At 48.3% G+C, this 26,132-nt stretch overlaps 1 protein-coding gene across 9 annotated transcripts; it reads right to left on the reverse strand.

Annotated features, from left to right (window-relative positions):
- Window positions 1–103: 103 nt before the first annotated feature.
- On the reverse strand, window positions 104–25,224 carry plekhg4 (pleckstrin homology domain containing, family G (with RhoGef domain) member 4). Of its 9 annotated transcripts, none has more exons than XM_078086083.1 (24): window positions 24,994–25,224; window positions 16,299–16,341; window positions 14,562–16,206; window positions 13,755–13,931; window positions 13,432–13,555; window positions 13,261–13,354; window positions 13,066–13,152; window positions 12,809–12,925; window positions 12,647–12,745; window positions 12,233–12,502; window positions 11,745–11,867; window positions 11,411–11,602; window positions 6,630–7,474; window positions 6,313–6,562; window positions 5,703–5,792; window positions 5,371–5,595; window positions 4,979–5,149; window positions 4,618–4,798; window positions 2,583–2,699; window positions 2,348–2,489; window positions 2,188–2,282; window positions 1,995–2,119; window positions 1,713–1,765; window positions 104–344 (listed from the first exon to the last, which is right to left on the reverse strand). In XM_078086083.1, exons 3-23 carry the CDS (start codon window positions 15,979–15,981, stop codon window positions 1,727–1,729), a joined length of 4,983 nt encoding a protein of 1,660 aa, XP_077942209.1. In that variant the 5' UTR covers window positions 15,982–16,206; window positions 16,299–16,341; window positions 24,994–25,224; the 3' UTR covers window positions 104–344; window positions 1,713–1,726. The 9 variants fall into 9 exon arrangements, with proteins under 9 accessions (XP_077942209.1, XP_077942204.1, XP_077942205.1 ...); XM_078086078.1 differs by having other exon boundaries at window positions 13,432–13,594; window positions 24,994–25,133; XM_078086079.1 differs by lacking the exon at window positions 24,994–25,224 and adding an exon at window positions 21,423–21,567 and having other exon boundaries at window positions 13,432–13,594.
- Between the last annotated feature and the right edge of the window lie 908 nt (window positions 25,225–26,132).

Consider the following 26,132-nt stretch of genomic DNA (forward strand, 5'->3'; position numbering starts at 1 on the left):
GAAATATTCACGTTCTTCTGGTTCTGTGTGATAGAGATAAAGGAGGACCTGGAAGAGAGGAAGTAGGAGAAGATGAGAAGGTGATAGTAGAGAAACACAAGAGTTCTGAAGATAAAGTTTATTACTGAAGTAAGAAAAGACCCCAAAAAACATGTTTTACACACAAGTTCAGTGAGTCCAGCTGGACCTGGATCAGCACAACAAACTAACAGCAGCTACAGAACATCTAACATCTCTAACAGACTAACATGAGTCCAGAAGTCCTGCACATATGAAGACATGAACATCACGAGGGACATCTGACACAAACATCCGGAACATGTGAGGACTGGAAGAAGAAGAACCTGCACAGAGACACAGAGAGACCAATGTCATTAATGGAACTTTGTGAATATTACGTGTATTAGGGGTCGGGTGGTGGCCGGCGATCCCACACTTATTAGTACTGTTTACTTAATATCAAACTCACATTTAAGCCTATTTATTGTCAACATCTTCATTTTAAGTTAACTATACTAATATTTACTGCAGTTACATGAGTTGCCTGAACTCAGTTATTTTCAGCATTAACAACTTAAGGAGGAAAATGAATGAGCTTTGAAGTAAAGTCAAGTTATTGGATTTTACAGTGTACAGGAATGTGAGCGAAGCTCCGCCGGAGGTGTGAGTTGAAAATCTCGGGGCTTCTTCCAGACGTTCCTGGTTCACCTGCACCACTTGTTACCAGAACATGCGGCCTCAGATCAGACGATACGATCATCGATCTTTGGCCTCGGTGCTCTGGTACCACGTAGACTTATGAACATCCTCATGTTCCAACATGGTGTTTGTTATGGATCCGTGACCGGCCAGTCAGTAACAAACAGCCGCTCGGGTTCAGATCAGTGAGGCCGTTCCTCCCAATCACGCCTCTCCAGTGATCTCCATCGTCGCCCACGTGCGCATTGAAGTCTCCCAGTAGGACTATGGAGTCCCCTACTGGAGCCACATGCAGGACTCCATTCAGGGTCTCCAAAAAGGCAGAAGACTCTGAGCTGCTGTTTGGTGCATATGCACAGACTACAGTCAGAGTTTTACACCCCCACCACCCGAAGGCGTAGGGAGGCGACCCTTTTGTCCACCGGGGTAAACTTATGAGTATCCCCACACCCGCCTGGCGCCTGGCACTATGGCCCACTCCAGACTAGAGTAGAGTCCATCCCCTATCCAGGAGTGTGGTTCCGGAGCCGAGGCGGTGCGTAGAGGTACGCCCCACCAGGTCCAACTGATAACGCTCCACCTCCTTCCCCCCCACAGAGGTGACCTCCACGTCCCCCACAGCCAGCATCTGCCGCCCAGGTCTGTTCCGTCTAGACCCCCCACTGTCACGGCACCCGACCCCACCGGTGAGCACATGGGCAGGAGGGACCAGTAGTGACGCATCACCGGAGCACCAGACGCTCGCCGTCCAGCCGCGGAGCTTCAGCTTTGATGTGGTTCATTATGAATGTTTTAGGAGGAAACTCATCTTGCATCTTTTCTAACACGAGTACAGTGTCAAGAAACTCTAAATGAACTATACGGTAATTATTGAAAGATTACTGATCAATAATGATAGTTCCACCTCGATTTCTATCAATCTGAATTATTACAGTCAGGTCGACTTCTTCACCTGAATTTCATTTTTAAAATGTGTTTAAACAATAAACTGAGGTCAAACTGTTGTCACTTACTGTCCATCTGGTCATCAGACGATGGTGGACGGACTGATGCCCAGCACTGCTTTCTGAGGACAGACAGGTAGAGACATGTAGAGACAAGAAGACAAAGAGACAGACCGGAAGATGTACTGAGGACTAAAGGTCTACACTGCCGAGGACTACTAGTCCTTTGATAACTACCAGTCCTTTGATAACTACTAGTCCTTTGATAACTACCAGTCCTTTGATAACTACTAGTCCTTTGATAACTACCAGTCCTTTGATAACTACCAGTCCATACTCACAGGTACTCACCTGGCTGTTGGAGGGCAGGTTGGGGGCGTGGCTCTGCTCCTCCGGCATGTGGGAGGAGACGCAGCCGCTGTCCGAGCCGGTGGAGCCGGATCGACACCGAGAGGAGGAGCCAGAACTCTCTGTGGCTGAGAGACAAAACGTTGTAATAACACAGATATAACTAGTGTGTGTGCATGTGTATGCGTGCACATACTCATGGAGGGCTGGCTGCTGGTCTCCTGCTCCTCCTCCTCAACGCAGGAGGTGATGAAGGAGCCTTCAGCAGCAGGAGAGGGGGAGAGGTTCTGACTGCAGGAGGAGGCGACAGGCGGTTAGAAGATGTGTGTGTGAGCGTGTGCGTGTGCGTGTCGTACCTGTACATGTGCAGGTTGAGCGGTCCCAGCAGGCCGGATGATGAAGCCCCTGATGCTGAGAGGTCAGAGGTCACCACTCCTCCATTAAAGGGGTTAGAGTGGTCGAAGACAGAGACGGCGATGGACGCCCGCGTTCGGGCACCTGAACACCGATCGTTATCAATCCACCAGCTCAGATCCGTCACCACACGATCCACATCATCTGCATGATGCACCTTTATTGTGAAAGGGTTACCTCTGCTCTTCATGATGTAGTGAACCGCTCGGTCACTGATGGCTGCATCACTCGGCTGGATGTCCAGAAACGGTTTGTTGCCGACTCCCATCGACACCATCTCCTTTAGACGGATCTCTGAAACACACAAGTCATTAAGAGGAGGAAGAAGCTGCTCTCTGCTCCACCTTCTTCTTCAGCCAGACCACTGGCAGGGGTGGTGGCTGTTTGCTCATTTTATCCAAATGGAGCTTTTCTCTTTACCCTCTTCCACCATCCACCCCACCGTCTTTCCAATTCCATGTTGTAACAGTTACTCACCCGGTGCAATTAACTATCATTGTCCTTTACCGTCCGCCAGGCTCCTTGGGTCATTTCTTGGAAGAACTGGACATTCTCCTGTCCAACTTCCCTCAAAATGTCCCTCCACTCGTCCTCCTGGGTGACTTCAACATCCAGACAGAAGTCATCTGACCTCTAACACCTACTTTCTTCTTTCGCTGTCACTCAGTCCCTCTCCTCCTACTCACAAAGCCGCCAATCACCTCGACTACATCTTTACTTGAAACTGCTGCCAAAAGCTCTTTCTACCAATCCAGAATCCAATCTCCCCCAAAAAACTCTTTTCGATCTTCCAACCTCCTCGAACCCCCTAGTCCTCCTCCCCCCTCCTCCCTTCTTCCAGAAGACTTTGTCAACTACTTTACCAAGAAAATAGCTGACATACGCTCCTCTTTCTCAAACCCACTGGCTTCACCTCTATCGCCCTCACTTCCCTCCTTCACCCCCCTGTCTCCTAACCAAGTTCTTACCCTAGTAACCTCTGCCCGTCCACCACCTGCCCTCTTGACCCCATTCCATCACATCTTCTACAATCTATCGCTCCTGACCTTCTTCCTTTCCTCACCTGTCTCATCAACAACGCTCTGTTATCTGGCTGTTTTCCCAATTCTCTGAAGGAGAAGAGTCAACCGTCTCCTGAAGAAACCCGATCTTTAACCAACTCTCCTCCTATCTCCACCGTAACAACCTCCTTGACCCCCACCAGTCAGGCTTCAAGGCCGTTCCACAGAGACTGCTCTCCTTGCTGTCTCAGAGCAACTCCACACTGCTAGAGCTCCTCTATCTCCTCTGTCCTCGTCCTTCTGGACCTCTCTGCTGCATTTGACACAGTCAACCACCAGATCCTTATTTCCTCCCTACAGGAACTTGGTGTCTCAGGCTCTGCTCTCTCCCTTCTCTCGTCCTACCTCGACGGACGCACCTACCGGGTAACCTGGAGAGGATCTGTGTGGGAACCTTGTCCTCTTACTACTAGAGTTCCTCAGGGTTCCGTCCTGGGTCCCCTCCTCTTCTCGCTCTACACCAACTCTCTCTGCGCTGTCATTCGCTCGCATGGCTTCTCCTACCACAGCGATGCCGATGACACCCAACTAATTCTCTCCTTCCCTCACTCGGATCTCTGCCTGTCTGACTGACATCTCTCAGTGGATCCGCCCACCATCTGAAAATCAACCCCGACAAGACTGAACTACTTCTCTTTCCAGGGAAAGATTCTCCTTCACAGGATGTTAACGCCCACTTTGACTGCAGGAACCTCGGCATGACACTTGACAGCCGACTCTCCCTGACTCCCAACATCACTGACAACACCATCCTGTAGATACTCGCTCTACAACATCAGGAGAACACGTCCTCTTCTCACTCAGAAGGCAGCGCAGGTACTGATTCAGGCTCTTGTCATCTCCACCTGGACTACTGTAACTCCCTCCTGCAGGTCTCCTGCTACCACCATTCCACCTCTGCAGCTCATCCAGAATGCAGCAGCTCCACTGGTCTTTAACCTTCCTAAGTTCTCCCACACTCCTCCACTCCTCCGCTCTCTTCACTGGTACCGGTGGCTCGGAAATTGCACTTTCTTGTTTCTTGTTCTTCTGAGTTTGTATTCTTATGGTTGAAATGTTCTTATTGTAAGTCGCTTTGGATAAAAGCGTCAGATAAATGACATGTGATGTAAAAGAAGACTCGGGTGATGACAAAGACCTCTGGTTCCTACCTTTGTTCCTGGTGGCCTGGGTCCATAGGATCCGGGCAATGCCGGTGGTCCAGGCGTGCTTCACCTCTGATGTGGTGGCCTGAAGGATGAAAGTCTGGTTCCTGGACGTCCTCCTTCTAAACCAGATCTCAAAGCGAAGCCCGTCGTCTCCTGCAGACTCCGTCAGACCCACATCTGCTGTCTGAAGGACACAGAAGAACATCTCAGTCTGACATCCACATTGGGCCCTCCATGGTGAGATCTCCACAGTGAGACCGCAACAGTGGTGTCTCCATAGTGGGGCCTCCACGGTGGGACCTGCATAGTCTGAGGAGGCTCCATTGGGGGTTCAAAGTGGCAGAAGCGGGCTCACTGGTTTTACCTTGAAGGAGTGTTTGTAGATGAACACGTCCAGGCCTCCCTCCATCTTCTTGGGTTTACTGAAGAGGACAAGCTCCTCAAAGAGGAAGATGTGACGTTGACATTTCCTCCTCCCGGTCCAGACAGTGAACTCATCCTGACGGATCAGCTGACCCTGCTCCTTCAGGTTCACCTGGAGACAAACAGAGACACTGAAGGCCACCCTTTGCTATTCATGAATGACATCACAGACAAGGGATCACGAGGCACTGAGGGAGGAAGAGGTGGTAGACGAGGAGTAAGAGATCGAGGTAGGAGATGGGAATGAGGAAGAGGAGGGGGAAAAGAGCAAGGCGATGAGAATGAAGAAGAAGAGGAAGGGGAGAGAGCCAGTAAACACGTTAGTAAACTTACATCACAGTCTCGGATGGCGTCCATTGCCAGCAGGTCGTTGCCGTGGCGGAGGTGGAACTTGACCATGTTGGTGGCGGCATGAAGCGTGGCAAGCTCCGCCTCCTGAGCCACACCCACCTCCTTGATGAGGTCAGTGAGCAGGAGAGCATATTTACTCATCCTCTGCACCGGCTTCAGCAGGTAGGACGACAGGTCCATCTTATCACCCAGCTCCACCTGCTTCCTCTGGGGGGTCAAAGGGCACTTTCCCGTGGGTTATGGAAACATTGGAAGGGCTGCAGTGTTTTCAGTGAAGCTGGTAAACTCTGGTAGAAGAAGGGAGACGTTCTCACCCTGAAGAAGGAGTTCCCGTGGTGGGCCAGCAGGGCGTCGGACTTGGGTTTGTTCTTGCTGTACAGAGCGTAAAGACTGAACTGGTCCTTCTGTCACACAACACACAACAATACTCAGTGTGGTTCCTACATGTCTGATGAAGCAGTGAGGGACTCAGTGTGGTTCCTACATGTCTGATGAAGCAGTGAGGGACTCAGTGTGGTTCCTACATGTCTGATGAAGCAGTGAGGGACTCAGTGTGGTTCCTACATGTCTGATGAAGCAGTGAGGGACTCAGTGTGGTTCCTACATGTCTGATGAAGCAGTGAGGGACTCAGTGTGGTTCCTACATGTCTGATGAAGCAGTGAGGGACTCAGTGTGGTTCCTACATGTCTGATGAAGCAGTGAGGGACTCAGTGTGGTTCCTACATGTCTGATGAAGCAGTGAGGGACTCAGTGTGGTTCCTACATGTCTGATGAAGCAGTGAGGGACTCAGTGTGGTTCCTACATGTCTGATGAAGCAGTGAGGGACTCAGTGTGGTTCCTACATGTCTGATGAAGCAGTGAGGGACTCAGTGTGGTTCCTACATGTCTGATGAAGCAGTGAGGGACTCAGTGTGGTTCCTACATGTCTGATGAAGCAGTGAGGGACTCTCAGTGGGTGTCTCCAGCAGGCCTCCAGCTCTCTCAGGAAGAACTGACTGTGGAAGTCCAGGAGCTTCTCCAGGTTCCCAAAGACGACGGACCGCTTGCCCCTGAGGTCCTGAGGGAGGTCGGACCGGTCCATCTCAGGGAAGTAGTGATGGATGATGTAACGCAGTGAGCGCACATACTCCCTCTCTGTGGTCACCATCTCCTCCACCACGTGACGTAGCTTACTACAGAGACACCAGACCACAGTCATTCTGACACCGTGATGAATGAAGTAAACGTTTGATTACTCACCTCCCTCTGGGACGGGGGTCCGTTTCTGGGCCCCTGGTGGTCCCGGGGGTCCCAGGGCTGCGGGGAGCCGGTCCGGCCGCCCGGGGGCAGAGCGTGCGGTTGGCGGCCTCGGAGCTGCTGACCTCCAGCCCCCGGATGAACACGCCTGTGTTGCCGCTGCGACGCGGCTCGCTGAGGGCGCGAGTACACGGGCCGATCGGCGGCGCCTCGGGGGCGGGGGGGCAGTCGAAGCTCTGCGACTTCCTGAGCTGCTGCCGTCTGCCGGAGGAGAAGAAGGAGGACGAGGAGAAGGAGGAGGAGTGGCGGCGAAGGCTTGGACCTGAGGATGGGAGGGTCGCCTGGTCCGCCGACTCTTGTGTGGAGAGGCTGTGGAACAGTCGCTGGAGGAGAGGAGTGTGCTGGGGGGGGGCTGAGGAGGAGCTGTTCTTGTCCTCTTTAGAGGGGCAAGACGAGGTCTGGTGGACCCCCCAGAGTCCTGACAGCTTTCTCCTGGAGGAGACGGAGCCTCGGCTGTGGGTGGAGTCAGAGCGCCGCCTGGGGGCGGAGTCCCACTGCCTTTGGGCAAAATCTCGCGTCCTGAGCGCCGCCTCCATCTTCCTGTCAAACATCTTCTTGGTCTCCTGACACTTGGACCAGGCGAAGCTCCACTGACGGAGGCCCCGCTCCCCCCGCAGCTCCCTCGCCGCCGCCCTCATCTCCTGGAAACGCTGCTCTGGGATCAGCGGGTGCTGGAGGCGGAGCTCCTCCAGGCAGCCAATCACGGACTGGCATTTGTCCGGCAGCGTGCAGTCCTCCATGCTGACAGCAGCTAGGTGACGCATGCCCTCCGAGGCCCAGCCAGAGGCCTGCAGGGGGAACAATGGCATTACCATGACAACACAGTAACACACACGAGTATGAGGATCCCTAGTAATAAGGGTTACTTAGCAACAGACGACAATCAATGAAAGAAGTCAAATGAATTAAATTCAACATGAGATTAAACAATATTTAACATTTATTTTATGGTCGGTCACTTTGTGGATGACAGGTAAACAAAATAAATATCAGAATAGAATCTCAAACACAAAAAGTAACGTGCTTTATATTGATGTTTGTTTTCTATTTAATTACACAACTACAAACATTAAATGTGTGTCTTTGATGTTTGTTGAATAAAAGTTTAAAAAACGTGTGTGTGTGTGTGTGTGTACATGTGTTAGTGTTATGGTGTGTGTGTGTGTGTGTGTGTACATGTGTTAGTGTTATGGTGTGTGTGTGTGTGTGTGTGTACATGTGTTAGTGTTATGGTGTGTGTGTGTGTGTGTACATGTGTTAGTGTTATGGTGTGTGTGTGTGTGCGTACATGTGTTAGTGTTATGGTGTGTGTGTGTGTGTGTGTGTGTGTACATGTGTTAGTGTTATGGTGTGTGTGTGTGTGTGTGTGTGTACATGTGTTAGTGTTATGGTGTGTGTGTGTGTGTGTGTGTGTGTGTGTGTGTGTGTGTGTGTGTGTGTGTGTGTGATGGAGAGCAGGAGCCCCCATCGACCTGGTTATTTGGGGTCTGGAGGGGAGGAGTTAGTGTGTGTGTCTGTGGTCTTTTTTTCATTTTTTAACTTGATATGAATGATAATGACGGGTCCTCATGTAATCAATATTCTTCTTCATCATCATCATCATCATCATCATCACCAGTACACTTTGTTTACCCTGACTGGAAGTCAGCTGTCTGACAACCGACCATGTGGAGTGTTTCCCAGAATGCCGCTGGGTTCACTGATCCAGTAACTGATGAGACCTAATCCCTGCAGCCGCTCAGTGATGATGAGAAGGTCCTGATGAAGACGAGTGAGGAGGAGCAGTGACCTGATAAAGATCACGTCTGAGCTCTGAGGAGATGAGAAGGTCCTGATGGACTAACGGTCCACATTCAAATCTTCTCACTGAGGAGAAAGTGATCTGACCAATCACAGTCGACTACGTAACATCAAGCAGTGCGGGTTGGAGCCCGGAGGCTCTACTGAAGGACTTCACCCAGGTGCATTATGGGAAAGAAATTATGGTAAAGCAGAAGAAGGATGAGGAGAAGGAGGACAAGGACGGTGAAGGTGGACAAGGAGGACGAGGACCGAGAAGACAGGCTCTTTGTTTCGGAAACAGTGGCCCTGCAGGATTCCAGATCTGATCCAGGCAACCAGGGAGGAAGAGGAGGGGGAGGATGGGGGGGGTCGGAGGGGTCACTGTGATGTCACACAGGAAGTCAATCATCCTCACAGTGTCATCTGTGACAGATCTCAGGTCAGCTGATATTAACCCTCTACAATAGAAACAGAGACAACTCCTCATCACTCCTCTTTAACTCTCCTCACTTCTGCAGACCTGTCAATCAGCGTGTAGCCCCGCCCTAAAGCATCCCCTGCTTGATGGTCTGTTTGACTCAAAATGGACCATAATCTACGAAATGAACATCACGCTGTATTGAAGACTTGAAACTAGAGACTGAGACCATAAACTTTTACAATGTTTACTGAGGGAATAAATCAAGAGAGAAGTAGAGTCATTTCCTCATAGACGTCTATGGGAGCAGAGGAGTCGCCCCCTGCTGGTCACTACAGAGAAGTAGAGTCATTTCCTCATAGACGTCTATGGGAGCAGAGGAGTCGCCCCCTGCTGGTCACTACAGAGAAGTAGAGTCATTTCCTCATAGACGTCTATGGGAGCAGAGGAGTCGCCCCCTGCTGGTCACTACAGAGAAGTAGAGTCATTTCCTCATAGACGTCTATGGGAGCAGAGGAGTCGCCCCCTGCTGGTCACTACAGAGAAGTAGAGTCATTTCCTCATAGACGTCTATGGGAGCAGAGGAGTCGCCCCCTGCTGGTCACTACAGAGAAGTAGAGTCATTTCCTCATAGACGTCTATGGGAGCAGAGGAGTCGCCCCCTGCTGGTCACTACAGAGAAGTAGAGTCATTTCCTCATAGACGTCTATGGGAGCAGAGGAGTCGCCCCCTGCTGGTCACTACAGAGAAGTAGAGTCATTTCCTCATAGACGTCTATGGGAGCAGAGGAGTCGCCCCCTGCTGGTCACTACAGAGAAGTAGAGTCATTTCCTCATAGACGTCTATGGGAGCAGAGGAGTCGCCCCCTGCTGGTCACTACAGAGAAGTAGAGTCATTTACTCTCCCAAGGAGAGTGCTGCTAGTTTCACTGAGAGCTCCAAACACAACATACAGACTCAGACCAAACAAACAAGGCTGTGTTCACTTTGTAGCACTTACATTGTACTTATAGTGGCTCTTATCTATAGCGAGTTGTAAATCAGCTTTTGCCGAAATGCACTTATTGTAAGTCGCTTTGGATAAAAGCGTCAGCTAAATGACGTAATGTTCACTTTGCACTGCAGCAACACACACACACACAAATCTCTCCTGAAGCCCACTATACAACAAACAACTGAATAACTGATACACAAACACACACCTACACAGCTGTACACTGATAAAGCTGCATTCACAACTGTGTGTGCGTGTGTGTTTGTGTGTGAGTGTGTTTGTGTAGGAGTGTGTCGTACCTCGTGTGTTCTGTTGAAGCGCTGCAGAGTGACTGAGTGACTGAGCGGCAGTCCCACACGCACACAGACACACACACACTGATCCTCCCACCCCCTCATTCACTTACTGAATGGCAGATGGGTGGTCCCAGGAGGGGGGGGGGGACCATGCAACAAAGACTTTGTGAAGGAGTGAAAAGAGGAAGGAGGGAAAACTTCACCGACATGATACGCGGACACACAGATACACATTCTGTTTCTCACACACACACACACACACACACACACACACACACACACACACTTCATGAGCTTCATGTTAGAACAGAAATCCTGATCAAAGAAGATACGAGGTTTCTGTGTTTGCTGTGTGTGTGTGTGTGTGTGTTTGCTGTGTGTGTGTGTGTGTGTGTTTGCTGTGTGTGTGTGTGTGTGTGTGTCAGGTCAATAAATGAGCAGCTCAGTGTATCAGAGTGGAAACTTCACTATAATTTAGCGTCACAGCACTTTTGACCTTTTTAATAGAAACTATGCAAATATGAATATCATTATTTGTTGAATAATAACGTTAGCATTATCGTCATTGACATTGTTATTAATAATAATGTTACTGTTTTTATTATTAGTGATGAATATAATTATTTATATTAATTATAATTATTAGTGGTTGTCATTATTCATTAATAATATTATATAGTATTATTATCATTGATGTTATTATCATTACACAAATATTATTATTCTCATTATTATTAATAAGTGTTTAGAAATGTTACTGTCAATATAATTATTAATTGTACTGTACATTATTAATTACATAATTAAGACAGAAGATTCAACTGAAAATGTCATATTGAGAATAAATTGATTATGATTTCTGATTTCAAAGAAAAAATATTTCATTCTTGTGATCAGTAGATGGTCACATGATCAAAGGAGGCAGTGAAGGACGAGGTAGAGGATGAGGACAAGCAGGAAGAGCAGAGGAGGAGGAGGAGGAGGAGGAGGGGGAGGAGGGGGAGGAGGAAGGGGAAGTGCACAGTTTAAATCGGTGGTCAGCCTCTGTCACCATGACGACATCACCCGTGTTTCAGTACTGACGGGACAGTGTAGATTTATTTTGATTTATAGTCTAATCTCAGTGATATTAATTATCAGTGTCAGTGGTGACCCTCATCAATAAATACACACGATGAACTGCTGACCATGATGTCATCACACAGTGACCTCATAGTGATGTCATCACACCGTACCTGGTCCAAGAAGCTGTAGAGCTCCAGGGACCGCTCCAGGTTCTGACCCGTGGTGTTGACCCGCTGGGAGAAGTCCTGCAGCTGAGCCCAGAAAGAGTGAACTTTGACCTCGTAGACACGAAGGTCAGCTGATGTCATGTGACCCCAAGGATCCAGGCGACTCAGCAACTCCTCCCCTTGTCTGCAGCGGTCCTGAGGAGAGGAGAAGATCATTACCGAGTGTGTATATCAATGTGTACGTGGGTGTATATGTGTGTGTGTGTGTGCATGAATATATACACACATATATATATATATATAATGTAATATATATACATGTGAGTGTGAGTCTTACATAAGCAGCAGTGTGAAACTCTCTGAAGTCTCCCTGTTTCTTGTTGAGGAGCTCCAGAGAATCATCTTCTTCATTCAGAGTCTTGAGAGCAGCTTCTCCAACATCCTGCAGCCAGGAGCTCACCTACAGGTATAAATATATATTAACAATGATCCAACACACACACACACAGACACACACACTGTGACCCCAGGGTAATTCTGTATGTGTATTCAGAGCCGTGAGCGGTGGACTTCACGGGAAGTAGATAAATATGAGTATACATACACTAGTATGTATACTCATATTTACTTATATATACACTGGTACTACGTCTGGTTGGGGAATCCGAACTCTCTCCTTCCTACCAGCTGATGAACAGAAACAAAGGAATTCCAGGAACTGTAGGAACGCAGCTCATTCAGCTGGGCACCAGCATCCCACCAGCAGACGGACCTCCTCGGCGGACTGTGAGCAGTTGTGTGCGTACTGAGCATGCTCAGACTGACCTCGGCAAAGCCCGCCTCCAGGCCCTTGAAGTACAGGATGAAGTTCAGCTCCTGCGTCCTGGCGTTGGAGAGAGTGACCAGACGATGCAGCAGCTCGTCCACCTGCTCGTACAGCGCGGACACCACCTCCAAAGCCACGCCGACACTGCCCTCTTCTCGGCGCAGGCGAGACAGCGAGGCCCCGCCCTCCTGCTGTAGCTGCACCAATCGGCTGTCTTCGAGGACGCTGCGCATCATGGTTTGGTACCTGGACAACAGCACCTCGGCCTCCTGAGAAGGAACGAGAGAACCTGGAGTGAGTCTGCGTGTGTGTGTGTGTCTGCGTGTGCGTGTGCGTGCGTGCGTGTGTGTGTGTGTGTGTGCGTGTGTGTGTGTGTGTGTGTGTGTGTGCGTGTGTGTGCGTGCGTGTGTTACCTCTGCTCCAGCAGGTAGAGGTGTGTTCTGCAGGATGTTGACGGTTTTCTGCAGCAGCTTGATGACGTCGTCACACTGAATTGTCAGCTGCTCCAATCGCTAAACAAACAACACAATAAGTTACTGTTGAACTTTGTGTGCGTCTGCAGGTGGAGAACCTACCGATCTGAAGCAGAGCCAGCTGCTCAGACTGAAGCTGGAGGAACCTCCGAACTCTGCAGGAAACTGCTGGAGAGCTACGTGCTTCTGAAGAGACTTCAGCGAAAACAACACCTCCACCTGCGCACACACACACACACACACAGACACACTCTCTGAGAACCTCTGATTCATCTGCTGTGAGCACGAGTACATGGACCCTGCTGCAGGTCAATATTCAGGGTGATCATGTGACCAGGTGATCATGTGACGGGCTTTACCTGTGCTGCTCCATGTACGTCGAGACCCATAAAAGAATCCTTGTTGAGCAGCAGGAGGACGGAGTGGACAGAGCCAGGGACGTTCTCCTGAGGGGCCGAGGAGGCGACAGTTTAACATCACCCTGCTGGCCAGCGACCAATCAGAACATGATGGTGCGCTCAGGTGCGCACGTTGGGGCGTAGTTTCAGACTCACCTGCAGGGCCCTGAGGGCAGAGAACAGGACCGGGACTGGAGCAGCTCCGCGGGCGTCCACCAGAACCGTCAGGCCCAAGGCTGCCACCTCTTTTCTGTTTCACACAGGAAGTGATGTCAGAGGAGGAGGACCCGAGTGTGTGTGCGAGTACAGGTGTGGGGGAGGGGCTACCTGAGGGTGGAGCAGTAGTAGAGTAGGAGGCGCAGCAGCACGGCGCTGTCACAGTCGGGGTTGGACCACACGGAGTTCGTGGTGCAGACCGCCAGCAGAACTCGACCGCTCCGGTCTCTGGTCCCTGAACGGAGACAGTCTCCCCTCATGAGGCATTTAAGGACTAGTAGGAAACCCAAGAACTCACAGCTTCACCGCTCTAACATTTATAACAGAACCTGTATTTGCATTGGTTTTATTCACCTTTCACACCGGAGGATTTGGTTCTGGGTCTAACCCTTGATGTGGTTCTGATCTTGGTTCAGGTCTACAGTTTTACTCACCAGGTAAACAGAGAGCTCCAGAGCGTAGCAGCACTGTGTAGAAGCTGGCCTGGGAGGACTGGGAGAGCCGTACTGGTACCATTGAAGCAGCTGACTGGTGCAGCTGCGGTTCTGGTTCTGTTGGACTGGGACCGGTCGAAGGGGGGCCGTAAGACTGGAAAGGACGTCTGCTGAGGCCTGTCGAGAAAAGTTAACTAGTCACTGACCTTTCCTCGCACTAACTAGTTGTCTCAAATGTCCTCAGACTATTAGGTTGACATTAGTCTCTGACCAGTCCTCAGACTAACTGGTTAACGTTAGTCTCACACTAACTAGTTGACATTAGTCTCTGACCTGTCCTCACACCTAGTAAACAGAAGTTGACATCAGGACCACAGAGAGCCTTCACATCTTCAGACTAAAGACACACCTCTTCAGACTCCACCTCCACTAACACACTAACTAACTGTAGCACTTACATTGGACTTATAATGGTTCTTATCTACAGCAAGTTGTACATCGGCTTATTTGATGAAATTGCACTTTCTTGTTTCTTGTTCTTCTGAGTTTGTGTCCTTATGGTTGAAATGTTCTTATTGTAAGTCGCTTTGGATAAAAGCGTCAGATAAATGACATGTGATGTGATGTAATGGGTTAAGTTCTCCGTCATATAATTCACTAACTCGTCCCCTGAGGAATCTACATCCAAACTGAGACAACAGATGTTTTTGAGGAGGTGGAGGACAATGATTCAGCCAATCAGATGATGATATCAACAGAAGGATGAAAAGCAGGAGGGAAGTATAACTGAGGAGAAGGTTTCTGTACCTTCAGTCTGAGGCTTTGCAGTTCTTCCTCCACCAACCTCTTCACTTTGCTCCTCCTCCTCCTTCTTCTTCTCTCGTTGGTTTTCCTGTCCAGCTCTGCACCAGAGTGATTCTGCATCCATCGGTGGTGAGTTGGTTTCAGAACAAGGGTCTTCAGAGGGTTTGTGTTTAGCAGAATAAAAGTCCCCATGGTGCCTGTGTTGGTTATGGTTTTCAGAATAAGAGTCCCCATGGTGCCTGTGTTGGTTATGGTTTTCAGAATAAGAGTCCCCATGGTGCCTGTGTTGGTTATGGTTTTCAGAATAAGAGTCCCCATTGTGCCTGTGTTGGTTATGGTTTTCAGAATAAGAGTCCTCAAAGAGTGTTTGAACCACTTTGTTTTCAGAAGGGTTGTCAGGGTGTCTTTGGTTGGTCTTATCTTCACAATAAGAGTTGTAAGAGTGCTTGGGTTGTCTATTACATTCAGAATAAGAGTCCACAGAGTGTGTATTTTCTTGTGTCTCCTCCTCTTCCTCGCCTTCTTTCATTATTTGCTCTTCCTCCCTCCTACCTCGATTCTGCTGCTGAACTGTCACCTGAACCTCTTCTTCCACTTCTATCTCCTCTAACTCATCCAACTCTCCCTCTGTGTCTTCACTTTCATTTAGTAAACCTTCATCCTGCCTATACTTTGCATCCTCCAGCTGTTTTTCTTCCTTGTCTTCATCATCTGGCACTACCATTCCATGCTTCCCTTTCTGCCTCTTCATCAGCTCTCTCTCCTCCATCCCTCCCCCTGGCTCCTCCTCCTCTTCCTCTTCACTCACATCTGTGCAGCTTTCAGGTTCAGTGTTTAACTTCAGACGTATGCCTGAATCAGTACCTTCCATGTTCTCCAGTGACGTCCAGCTGATGGGTCCCAGGGCTTCAGGAGGAGCAGAGGAGGTGGAGGAGATTGCGGTGAGGATGACCGTTCCACAGGGGTCCTGGATCAGGTTCTCCTCCATGAGCCTGGAGCAAAGAGGGGTGTGGGAGCTGACCTCCACACCGGGCCAGGAGGAGAGTGTGTGAGTGGCGTGTGTGCTGGTCCTGGCTCGGTGCTGCAGATTGATGGACTGGGTTAAGGAGCCTTTCTGTGGGGAGAAGCGAGGCAGCTCCATCAGCTCCACGTACTCGCCCTCCGAGTCCTCGGTGTCCTCACTCGCTGCTCTCGAGGAGCTGACATCTCTCACCAGAAGTTGCGACGTTTTCATCAACATGTCTCCATCCTTAACAGGGGACTCGTTCTCCTTCTTCAGGGAGGGCTCGCTGGGGAATGGTGGGTAGACCAGGTCCGGCCACGGGACCTTAAAGACGTCCCCGTGGGCGGAGAGGAGGCAGCTCTCAAGTCTCCGCGCCCCTCGCTGCTCCCCCTCCTTGTTGATTGAGTCCAGCCAGGCCATGCTGAAGATGACGGCGGGGCTATCTCGCACATTTCCTGGTGCTCCACATGGAGCGGAGGAGGTTGCAGCTCTGATGCAGGAGGCGCTGTGGTCTCAGGGAGGAGGAGCAGGTAGAAGTCTCCTGGAAGCGAAGGCCTCCTCCCCTGCAGCAGCTCTCCACCACACAGAGGACCTGAGGAAGGAGGAGAGAGGGGCCTGGATGCAGCGATCCAACGATTCAGAGCCCTGTGGAGTAAAGAACAAGAACAGAACTATATGAAGAGCTTGTAGCTTCACGGCACTCGTCATCTAACTTTGCTAATGTTAAGGCTTCTTACACTGCAGCTGATCTCAGGGCGACGAAATAACCAGGAGTCAAACCTTTAACACAGAGCAGAAGTGTGAATTCAGGTTCAAATAAAAATGTCTTCCGTTTCTGCCCGAGAACACCAGTACCAGTACCGCTGACCAGCACCAGCGAGCTTTTAGACCAGCACACAGCTGAGTTCGGCCACCTCCTGGGCTATAATTAGTCCACACATGCATGTTACTGTACTCCAGTCAGCTGCTGCACGTCTGAATAGGAGCCAACACGCCTCATCAGCACGTGTTCCTTTCTCAGCCGCACCCCTGGAGGTGTGGCTGAGAGACCCCGTCTTTATGGTGGCAGTAACTGCCAGCACTTGCCGCCGGAGCGCTTCTTGTATAAGTTTATTTGTATGTATTAAAATGTCACATAAAAAAAAAAATATATATATTTATGATATATATATATGAGAACACAGTAGTACAGACAGAGGACGCACTCGTACACACTGAGGACACACTAGTACCGACAGAGGACACACTAGTACACACTGAGGACACACTAGTACAGACAGAGGACACACTAGTACACACTGAGGACACACTAGTACAGACAGAGGACACACTAGTACACACTGAGGACACACTAGTACCGACAGAGGACACACAAGTACAGACAGAGGGCACACTAGTACAGACAGAGGACACACTAGTACACACTGAGGACTAGGGCTGCAACTAACGATTATTATGATAATCGATTAATCGGTCGATTATTTCTTTGTTTAATTCGATGAATCAGATTTTTTTTTAAAACATTAAATAGCTTTAATTTCCAACCCTTTATTCTAAAACAGAACTGCAAATTCACATTGCAAAAATACTTTAGAAAGTATAAAGAAGAAAAATACAAATCAAAAAAATGTAACAGGATTTGTTTTAACGTCAGAACTAGTTCTATAGACCACACTCACAAACATGTTCACTTGAAGCTTATTCATTAAATTATTACCATCATTGTAGTGCAAGTTAAGTAAATGCATACAGCTAACAAACAACCAAGTGCTATGGGATGAATTTAATGGCATTTGTAAATAAATGCATTAGAGATTTGATGGATAACCACGTGTCTCCCTTTACAGGCATAACATCAACTACCGTATAACCCACAGTAAATGCGCAAGCGCAATGGACTACCGTAGATGACAGCATTAAAAAGTACAACACACACAGATATATTTGTCAACAATAACGGATATGGGACAAAGCACGAAATATATACAAGACAACAGATTGAAAAATGAAAGGTCCAAAAGAGGCGAGTAAATAAAAACGTGTCTTAGTCTTGTTACTGCTTTACTGCTGTTATTAGCGAGCTAACGCTAGCTTGATGACGAGTAAACAGGAGGCTTATTAGGTTCCCCGCGTCAAAACGGGACAACGTGGTGGTCTCGTGTCCCCCCAACGCTCGCACACATTGGACGACTAGTCCAACAGACGTCATGTGACTCACAACAACAACCGGCGCTGCTGGCTGCTCTTTCCTCTGCGTCGGCTCGCGCTTTTATTTTATATGTTTGCTCCGCGCGCATCTCCGCAACTCATTGAGTGACGTGATAATCGCGCGACACGAGTCGATAATGAAATTCGTTTCGCCAACGCTTTTAATAATCGAATTTGATCGGTGTCATCGATTCGTTGTTGCAGCCCTACAGAGGACACACTAGTACACACTGAGGACTAGGGCTGCAACTAACGATTGTTATGATAATCGATTAATCGGTCGATTATTTCTTTGTTTAATTCGATGAATCGGATTTTTTTTTTAAACATTAAATAGCTTTAATTTCCAACCCTTTATTCTAAAACAGAACTGCAAATTCACATTGCAAAAATACTTTAGAAAGTATAAAGAAGAAAAATACAAATCAAAAAATGTAACAGGATTTGTTTTAACGTCAGAACTAGTTCTATAGACCACACTCACAAACATGTTCACTTGAAGCTTATTCATTAAATTATTACCATCATTGTAGTGCAAGTTAAGTAAATGTATACAGCTAACAAACAACCAAGTGCTATGGGATGAATTTAATGGCATTTGTAAATAAATGCATTAGAGATTTGATGGATAACCACGTGTCTCCCTTTACAGGCATAACATCAACTCCCGTATAACCCACAGTATGTGCGCAAGCGCAATGGACTACCGTAGATGACAGCATTAAAAAGTACAACACACACCGATATATTTGTCAACAATAACGGATATGGGACAAAGCACAAAATATATACAAGACAACAGATTGAAAAATGAATGGTACAAAAGAGGCGAGTAAATAAAAACGTGTCTTAGTCTTGTTACTGCTTTACTGCTGTTATTAGCGAGCTAACGCTAGCTTGATGACGAGTAAACAGGAGGCTTATTAGGTTCCCCGCGTCAAAACGGGACAACGTGGTGGTCTCGTGTCCCCCCAACGCTCGCACACATTGGACGACTAGTCCAACAGGCGTCATGTGACTCACAACAACAACCGGCGCTGCTGGCTGCTCTTTCCTCTGCGTCGGCTCGCGCTTTTATTTTATATGTTTGCTCCGCGCGCATCTCCGCAACTCATTGAGTGACGTGATAATCGCGCGACACGAGTCGATAATGAAATTCGTTTCGCCAACGCTTTTAATAATCGAATTTGATCGGTGTCATCGATTCGTTGTTGCAGCCCTACAGAGGACACACTAGTACACACTAGTACACACTGAGGACACACTAGTACACACTGAGGACACACTGAGGACACACTAGTCCACACTAAGGACACACTAGTACACACTGAGGACACACTAGTACACACTGAGGACACACTGAGGACACACTAGTCCACACTAAGGACACACTAGTACACACTGAGGACACACTAGTACACACTGAGGACACACTAGTACACACTGAGGACACACTGAGGACACACTAGTACACACTGAGGACACACTAGTACACACTGAGGACACACTGAGGACACACTAGTACACACTGAGGACACACTGAGGACACACTAGTACACACTGAGGACACACTGAAGGGGGTGCACATCAAAGCTGTCCCCTGAGGTCCCCTGGGACAAGCAAAGAGACCCTGTTGGCCTGCTGAATAGTGACCTTGTGGGTCCGGGTTAGCACAGCTCTCATTAGGAGCAATTTACAGTGAGGTCAGAGGTCGATACCTAGATGATCCTATAGACACGTAGACTAAAGGTGATCAGATACCTTGTGGTGCTTTAAGCTACAATGTAGATAGTGGTATAAGTACACATACACAGTATTACCGGGACCAGACTAACCCGATCAACACGTCTCTATAGAGTGAAAACTTCCAACTGCTGCTCTTTGCCGCCACACCCAGATTAAACTAATCCAATCCCTCAGGTCCTGCTGGTTCCTCTCCCTCCCCAGAGAGCCATGATTCATCCACCAACCCTCAACTGGCGGCCCAGTGACTTCTGAGCCCCCCGGTAGTGGGCAGGCCAGCTGTCCCTCACACCCATGAGCCCATCATACTGAGCACGGGACGTCCCGTGTCCTTTTACTCTGGAAACATGCAGAGAAACCCCCCCTCCAAGGAGGCTTTTATTGTGAAAGAGGAAGTGAGTGTGAAGGGAAAACATGGGAGACTGATAACAGATACACACACACACACACACACGGCTACAGATACACAATGCAACTGATACACAGCACACACACTCTTTGGTTTTATATCACATCCCAGATATTCTCTTTTGATATATTTCATGTATTTTGTTCTTTTACGGTTCATATCTCAGATTATCTCTAATGCAGAGCTCTCAACTTTTCAAAACACTTTGGAGTGACATGTGTCAGTGGGGACCGTACGGCCGACGGGGAGGGTGGAGAGAAACAGCGGCTCGGACCGAAGTCCGATTTGATTTTTAGCGCGAGGAATTGGATGTGTGGCGGAGTGTGTGACTAAAGACCGAAAAGAGTGAGTGACACTTGAGAGGCGTGTCCCTTATGTGTCCCTTGCGTGTCCCTTGCTTGTCTTTTCACCTCCTTGCGTGCGTCGACCCATTTTTCTAGACTAGCGTGTAAAGCTTTGCAGCCTCCTGCAGCAGCAGGCTGTGATTGGTCTGCTGACTACGTCCTTTACGGAGTCTCACGTCTCCGTTTTCACAGCACAATACGGCCGTTATTAAAAGGAAGAACGTTTACGAGAGAACGGATCAGATTGAAGAGCTTTTAAATATGAGCGCTTGTACAAGCCGTCATCGGCGGACTATAAGGACGCCGGATGGCCTCTGATTCATGGAGGCAGATCTCCACAAACGAGGGGTGAATAAAACCAACCTGCGAAAAATATAATGCAGTGAATATCAAAATATATATAGTGAAGTGAAGATTGAAAATAGTTATAGAGCTGAGTCAAAACTATATTCATCCCGAAAATATTTTTTGTCCACTGATTTTTCCTGAGCTACTGTTTTTATGGCCGCCACACTTTTCAGTTAAGGTGCGTTCACACAACCGCTGTGCGAATTGTTTTTGCTGCGAGTATGAGAGCATCCTGCTTATATTTTATACTCATATTTATCATTAAAAAACCTCTCCTAAATGAACCACATGAACATGGAAATATAACAAATATCCATGACTTTTCCAAAACTTTTTTTTTTTATGACTTTTCCAGGCCTGGAAATGACCATTTCAAAGTTCCATGACTTTTCCAGGTTTTCCATGACCGTACAAACCCTGTATTCAGTTCAATTCATTTTATTTTATATAACCCAAAATCGCAAATTACAGATTGGCTTTAGAGGGCTTTACAGTCTGTTGCTGCTTCGTCAAAGAGCATAATCAAGTTTAAAGAATCTGATTGGCTGCTTCTGACGGTTTATTCACATTACTCATCAGGTTACTTTAAGCTCCTCTTGTTGTATTTGCAGCTACTCATATTCAATCCGCAGGAAACCTTATTCAGCCCAATTTCATCTGACAGACACTCAACAATTCTATTGCAGATTCAAACACACACACAGACACACACACACGCACAGACACACACGCACAAACACATCCCCCTCAGGACTAACGTTTGATGAAACCCTACAGCCCCCCATAACCAGACCAGGTGTGTGTCTTACCATGTGGGCAGCAGTCTCTCTCTCTCTCTCTCTCTCCCTGAGGTTTCTCAGTGTCTCTCATCCCTCAGGTCTGATTTGCTTCCGACTCGGTTCAGCCTCAGGTGTTAAGCCCCACCCACCAGCTGTCAATCATTCTTCTCTGGATCCTCCCCCCTTTGTCTCCACCTGTTGGCAGCCTTCTGTGTCACAGAGGGTCAACCTGCTGTATTTATTTATTTATGTATCAGCTGACTATGTAGAAACAAATTAAATATAAGAACTAAAGGAGGTGAGAATCAACAAAGAAATACTATTAGAGGTGTCGTAATATCTTGTTCTTGATGTTCTACGGGTTCACTGATCAACTAACGAGACCAGTACGACACCATTAAGGGACCAGTACGAGTCCAGAAGGAGACCAGTACGACACCATTAAGGGACCAGTACGAGTCCAGAAGGAGACCAGTACGACACCATTAAAGGACCAGTACGAGTCCAGAAGGAGACCAGTACAACACCATTAAGGGACCAGTACGAGTCCAGAAGGAGACCAGTACGACACCATTAAGGGACCAGTACGAGTCCAGAAGGAGACCAGTACGACACCATTAAGGGACCAGTACGAGTCCAGAAGGAGACCAGTACGACACCATTAAAGGACCAGTACGAGTCCAGAAGGAGACCAGTACAACACCATTAAAGGACCAGTACGAGTCCAGAAGGAGACCAGTACAACACCATTAAGGGACCAGTACGAGTCCAGAAGGAGACCAGTACGACACCATTAAGGGACCAGTACGAGTCTAGAAGGAGACCAGTACGACACCATTAAGGGACCAGTACGAGTCCAGAAGGAAACCAGTACGACACCATTAAGGGACCAGTACGAGTCCAGAAGGAGACCAGTACGACACCATTAAGGGACCAGTACGAGTCCAGAAGGAGACCAGTACGACACCATTAAAGGACCAGTACGAGTCCAGAAGGAGACCAGTACGACACCATTAAGGGACCAGTACGAGTCCAGAAGGAGACCAGTACGACACCATTAAGGGACCAGTACGAGTCCAGAAGGAGACCAGTACGACACCATTAAGGGGCCGGTACGAGTCCAGAAGGAGACCAGTACGACACCATTAAGGGACCAGTACGAGTCCAGAAGGAGACCAGTACGACACCATTAAGGGACCAGTACGAGTCCAGAAGGAGACCAGTACGACACCATTAAGGGGCCGGTACGAGTCCAGAAGGAGACCAGTACGACACCATTAAGGGACCAGTACGAGTCCAGAAGGAGACCAGTACGACACCATTAAGGGACCAGTACGAGTCCAGAAGGAGACCAGTACGACACCATTAAGGGACCAGTACGAGTCCAGAAGGAGACCAGTACGACACCATTAAGGGACCAGTACGAGTCCAGAAGGAGACCAGTACGACACCATTAAGGGACCAGTACGAGTCCAGAAGGAGACCAGTACGACACCATTAAGGGACCAGTACGAGTCCAGAAGGAGACCAGTACGACACCATTAAGGGACCAGTACGAGTCCAGAAGGAGACCAGTACGACACCATTAAGGGACCAGTACGAGTCCAGAAGGAGACCAGTACGACACCATTAAGGGACCAGTACGAGTCCAGAAGGAGACCAGTACGACACCATTAAGGGACCAGTACGAGTCCAGAAGGAGACCAGTACGACACCATTAAGGGGCCGGTACGAGTCCAGAAGGAGACCAGTACGACACCATTAAGGGACCGGTACGAGTCCAGAAGGAGACCAGTACGACACCATTAAGGGACCAGTACGAGTCCAGAAGGAGACCAGTACGACACCATTAAGGGACCAGTACGAGTCCAGAAGGAGACCAGTACGACACCATTAAGGGGCCGGTACGAGTCCAGAAGGAGACCAGTACGACACCATTAAGGGACCGGTACGAGTCCAGAAGGAGACCAGTACGACACCATTAAGGGACCAGTACGAGTCCAGAAGGAGACCAGTACGACACCATTAAGGGACCAGTACGAGTCCAGAAGGAGACCAGTACGACACCATTAAGGGACCAGTACGAGTCCAGAAGGAGACCAGTACGACACCATTAAGGGACCAGTACGAGTCCAGAAGGAGACCAGTACGACACCATTAAGGGACCAGTACGAGTCCAGAAGGAGACCAGTACGACACCATTAAGGGGCCGGTACGCTTCAACACCTCCAAATAGCGCAATAAAAGCTCTTTCATCGTCGCCCCAGTGAGTCTTACTACTTTCTCATCACAGTAACTTTCCTGCAGTAGGCAGACATGTAACTATTTAAATGTATTCATGAGATTTGACACGTAGATTTGTTGACTTGTATGAATTAACATAACCTACGTTTGACGGGCGATCGCCGAAAGAAAAGACCGGAAACAGCATCAAATTAGGAGCGTCCGGGTCCGGCACATAATAGCTTTCGCTGTCCGCGTCGGGGCACAGGGACGTTACATATTATTCAGGCCCCCACTGACCGAAAACCAGGCACATTTTATAAGAAATTGGTGGCATTTTTTGCATTTGTCATCAAATGGCAGCAATAAGCCTTTTAGGCAGGAGTCTACAGTGTTTTCTTAGCTTTTTTTAACCAAAACCAACAGAAAACATAAATCAGACTCATTCCATTTTATTTTTATTTCTGTGTAGTTTCTCGTGTTTAGCAATATGTTCAGCAATGTCGAACAGCTTGACTATTCTGCAGAACTCTGTCTTTGTATCCAAGCTTGCTTCTGTAAAAACAAAGAACAAAACATTTGAGTCAATAAATGAGGCTCAACTAATTGTATTTTACCCAAATAGCGGATTGGCTGTTAACCACAAGATGGCAGTAACTTACGAGAAGAGGAGAAACATCTCACTGACTGTCTAACGTTAGAAAGCTAGCAAGCCTTCGTAGCTAACGTTAGTTAAATAGCTTATCAGAGCGAGCTAACGTTAGTTCAATAGCTAATCAGAGCTAGCTAAATCGTTTCAAAATAATGAATACTTGCTCGGCCGCCTGGTGACGAAAGGACGCGTATTTATTAACGTTAACGCTCCCTTGATGAAGTCAGCACAATAATTCGCGGTGCTGGTGGACAAAGATGTTGGCAGTTCGTGTTTGAGGAGCTCGAGTCCCTCGACAGCCTTGCAAGAAATGCAGGTGGTTCTGTGGTTGTCTCTCCAGCCCGAGCTAACATGTCTTCCATCTTTCAATGGTCTATTTTTCTCTTTTTTTACTTTCTTCTGAACCAGAAAACGGTGGCGGAGGCTGGATCTGCTCTGCTGCCCTCGGTCTGATCAAGCTCCTTTATATGAATAAAGTTTAAGAATGTTCATGCGGGGCACAATTATATTTCTTGTGGTCAATTTTGCCCTTTGCCCTCGTGTATTTCTGTCACGATACCAGAATCGCAATACAACAAATACATACTGGTATATAGAGTTTGTATGTGTATGGTTCATTTTTACCAGCTTGTTCCTGCCCAGCTTTTTGAACACTTAACAAATGGCATTAATATTACTATTAGCCTACAACAAGATAGCAATTATAACTACGGGCAAGGCACTCACCCTCTGCAGTGGGACCAGAGTACGACTCCAACACCTCTCAGCACTCGTCGGAAGTAATCCAACCGAAACACCAACGGGGAGGAGGACCAAGGGGGAACAGAGAGGAGGCAGCTGTGGAGTCTAAAGACGGCAGATAGAATCCGTACGGCTCAAGTAAGAACCAGCTTGTGTTCACAGAGAAGCTTCCTGACAAAACATCAGCCTGGAGGCTCAGACGGCTCCTCCCACCTCGCTGTGCCTGTCGGTCTCGTGTTGAAGCATGCAGGTCTTCGTCAAGTTCTCTGAGATCACCACACAGCAGCCTGCAGAACATTCTTTTCTATAGACTCTGACGCAAATATTAATATAAAGCAGAAGTAAACATGTGAACACCTTGACTGGTTCCTTTCAAACGGGAAACGTGTTTTACAGCAGTAGATGGGCAAGAAACCTGTTCCCTCCTTTCAACCACTAGCAGTCCTTCCAGCTGGTCAGAAGAGACCAGGAAGGATTCAGCACCGATCAAACGCTCCTCATCAGCACTGCCAGGATCAATTTGCTAAAAACAAGCAGAGCCCACCACACCATGGGGGTAACTGTTGTGTGCAGCGCATGATGGTCTGACCGGTCGCCCTCCAAAGTCCTAAACAAGTGTAGATATTTCCATACGGTGTCTCCATAGATACTAAGCCCAATGACGGCACGAACCAGACAACAATCAATACGTGATCATTATGTCATGGTTGATGGTGGAAAGACATGAGGTAGTTGATAACAGGGAGATAAGCTCTCGATGTAGCTCCTAATGGTAGGTGTCAGGTGGTCCTCCTCACAGAGGTAACCTTTGACCTCATAGGGTCTGGTGGAGTCAGAGGAAGAGGACATCAGGGAGAACTTGAATTCATGAATGATGAGCAGTGTCCCACAGGGACCCAATTAGTGTGTGTGTGTGTGTGTCAATGACACTTCATAGTTCAGATCATTGAGGACCAACGTACTGGCACACTGTCTACATCTCTTATATTGGGACCAATTTACTACAAATGTCAAACCAATGGACCACAGCCCTGAAAAATGACTGAATGGGTCATGGTCCAGTACAGTTCAATACAGTTGAGGGGTTATGGACCGTGAACCCTCACCCCCTAAACTGTACTATG

Source organism: Gasterosteus aculeatus, chromosome 12 (genome assembly GCF_964276395.1).
Source record: "Gasterosteus aculeatus chromosome 12, fGasAcu3.hap1.1, whole genome shotgun sequence".
NCBI classification, from domain to species: Eukaryota; Metazoa; Chordata; class Actinopteri; order Perciformes; family Gasterosteidae; genus Gasterosteus; species Gasterosteus aculeatus.

Excerpts from the sequence above, each read along its gene's own strand:
- plekhg4 (XM_078086078.1), bottom strand. The coding sequence starts at position 15,981 with ATGGCCTGGCTGGACTCAATCAACAAGGAGGGGGAGCAGCGAGGGGCG. Across the intron at positions 13,153-13,260 it reads CTGCCCTCAGGGCCCTGCAG|GAGAACGTCCCTGGCTCTGT; the intron begins GTGAGTCTGAAA and ends TCGGCCCCTCAG. Across the intron at positions 2,283-2,347 it reads CTCAACCTGCACATGTACAG|TCAGAACCTCTCCCCCTCTC; the intron begins GTACGACACGCA and ends CTCCTCCTGCAG.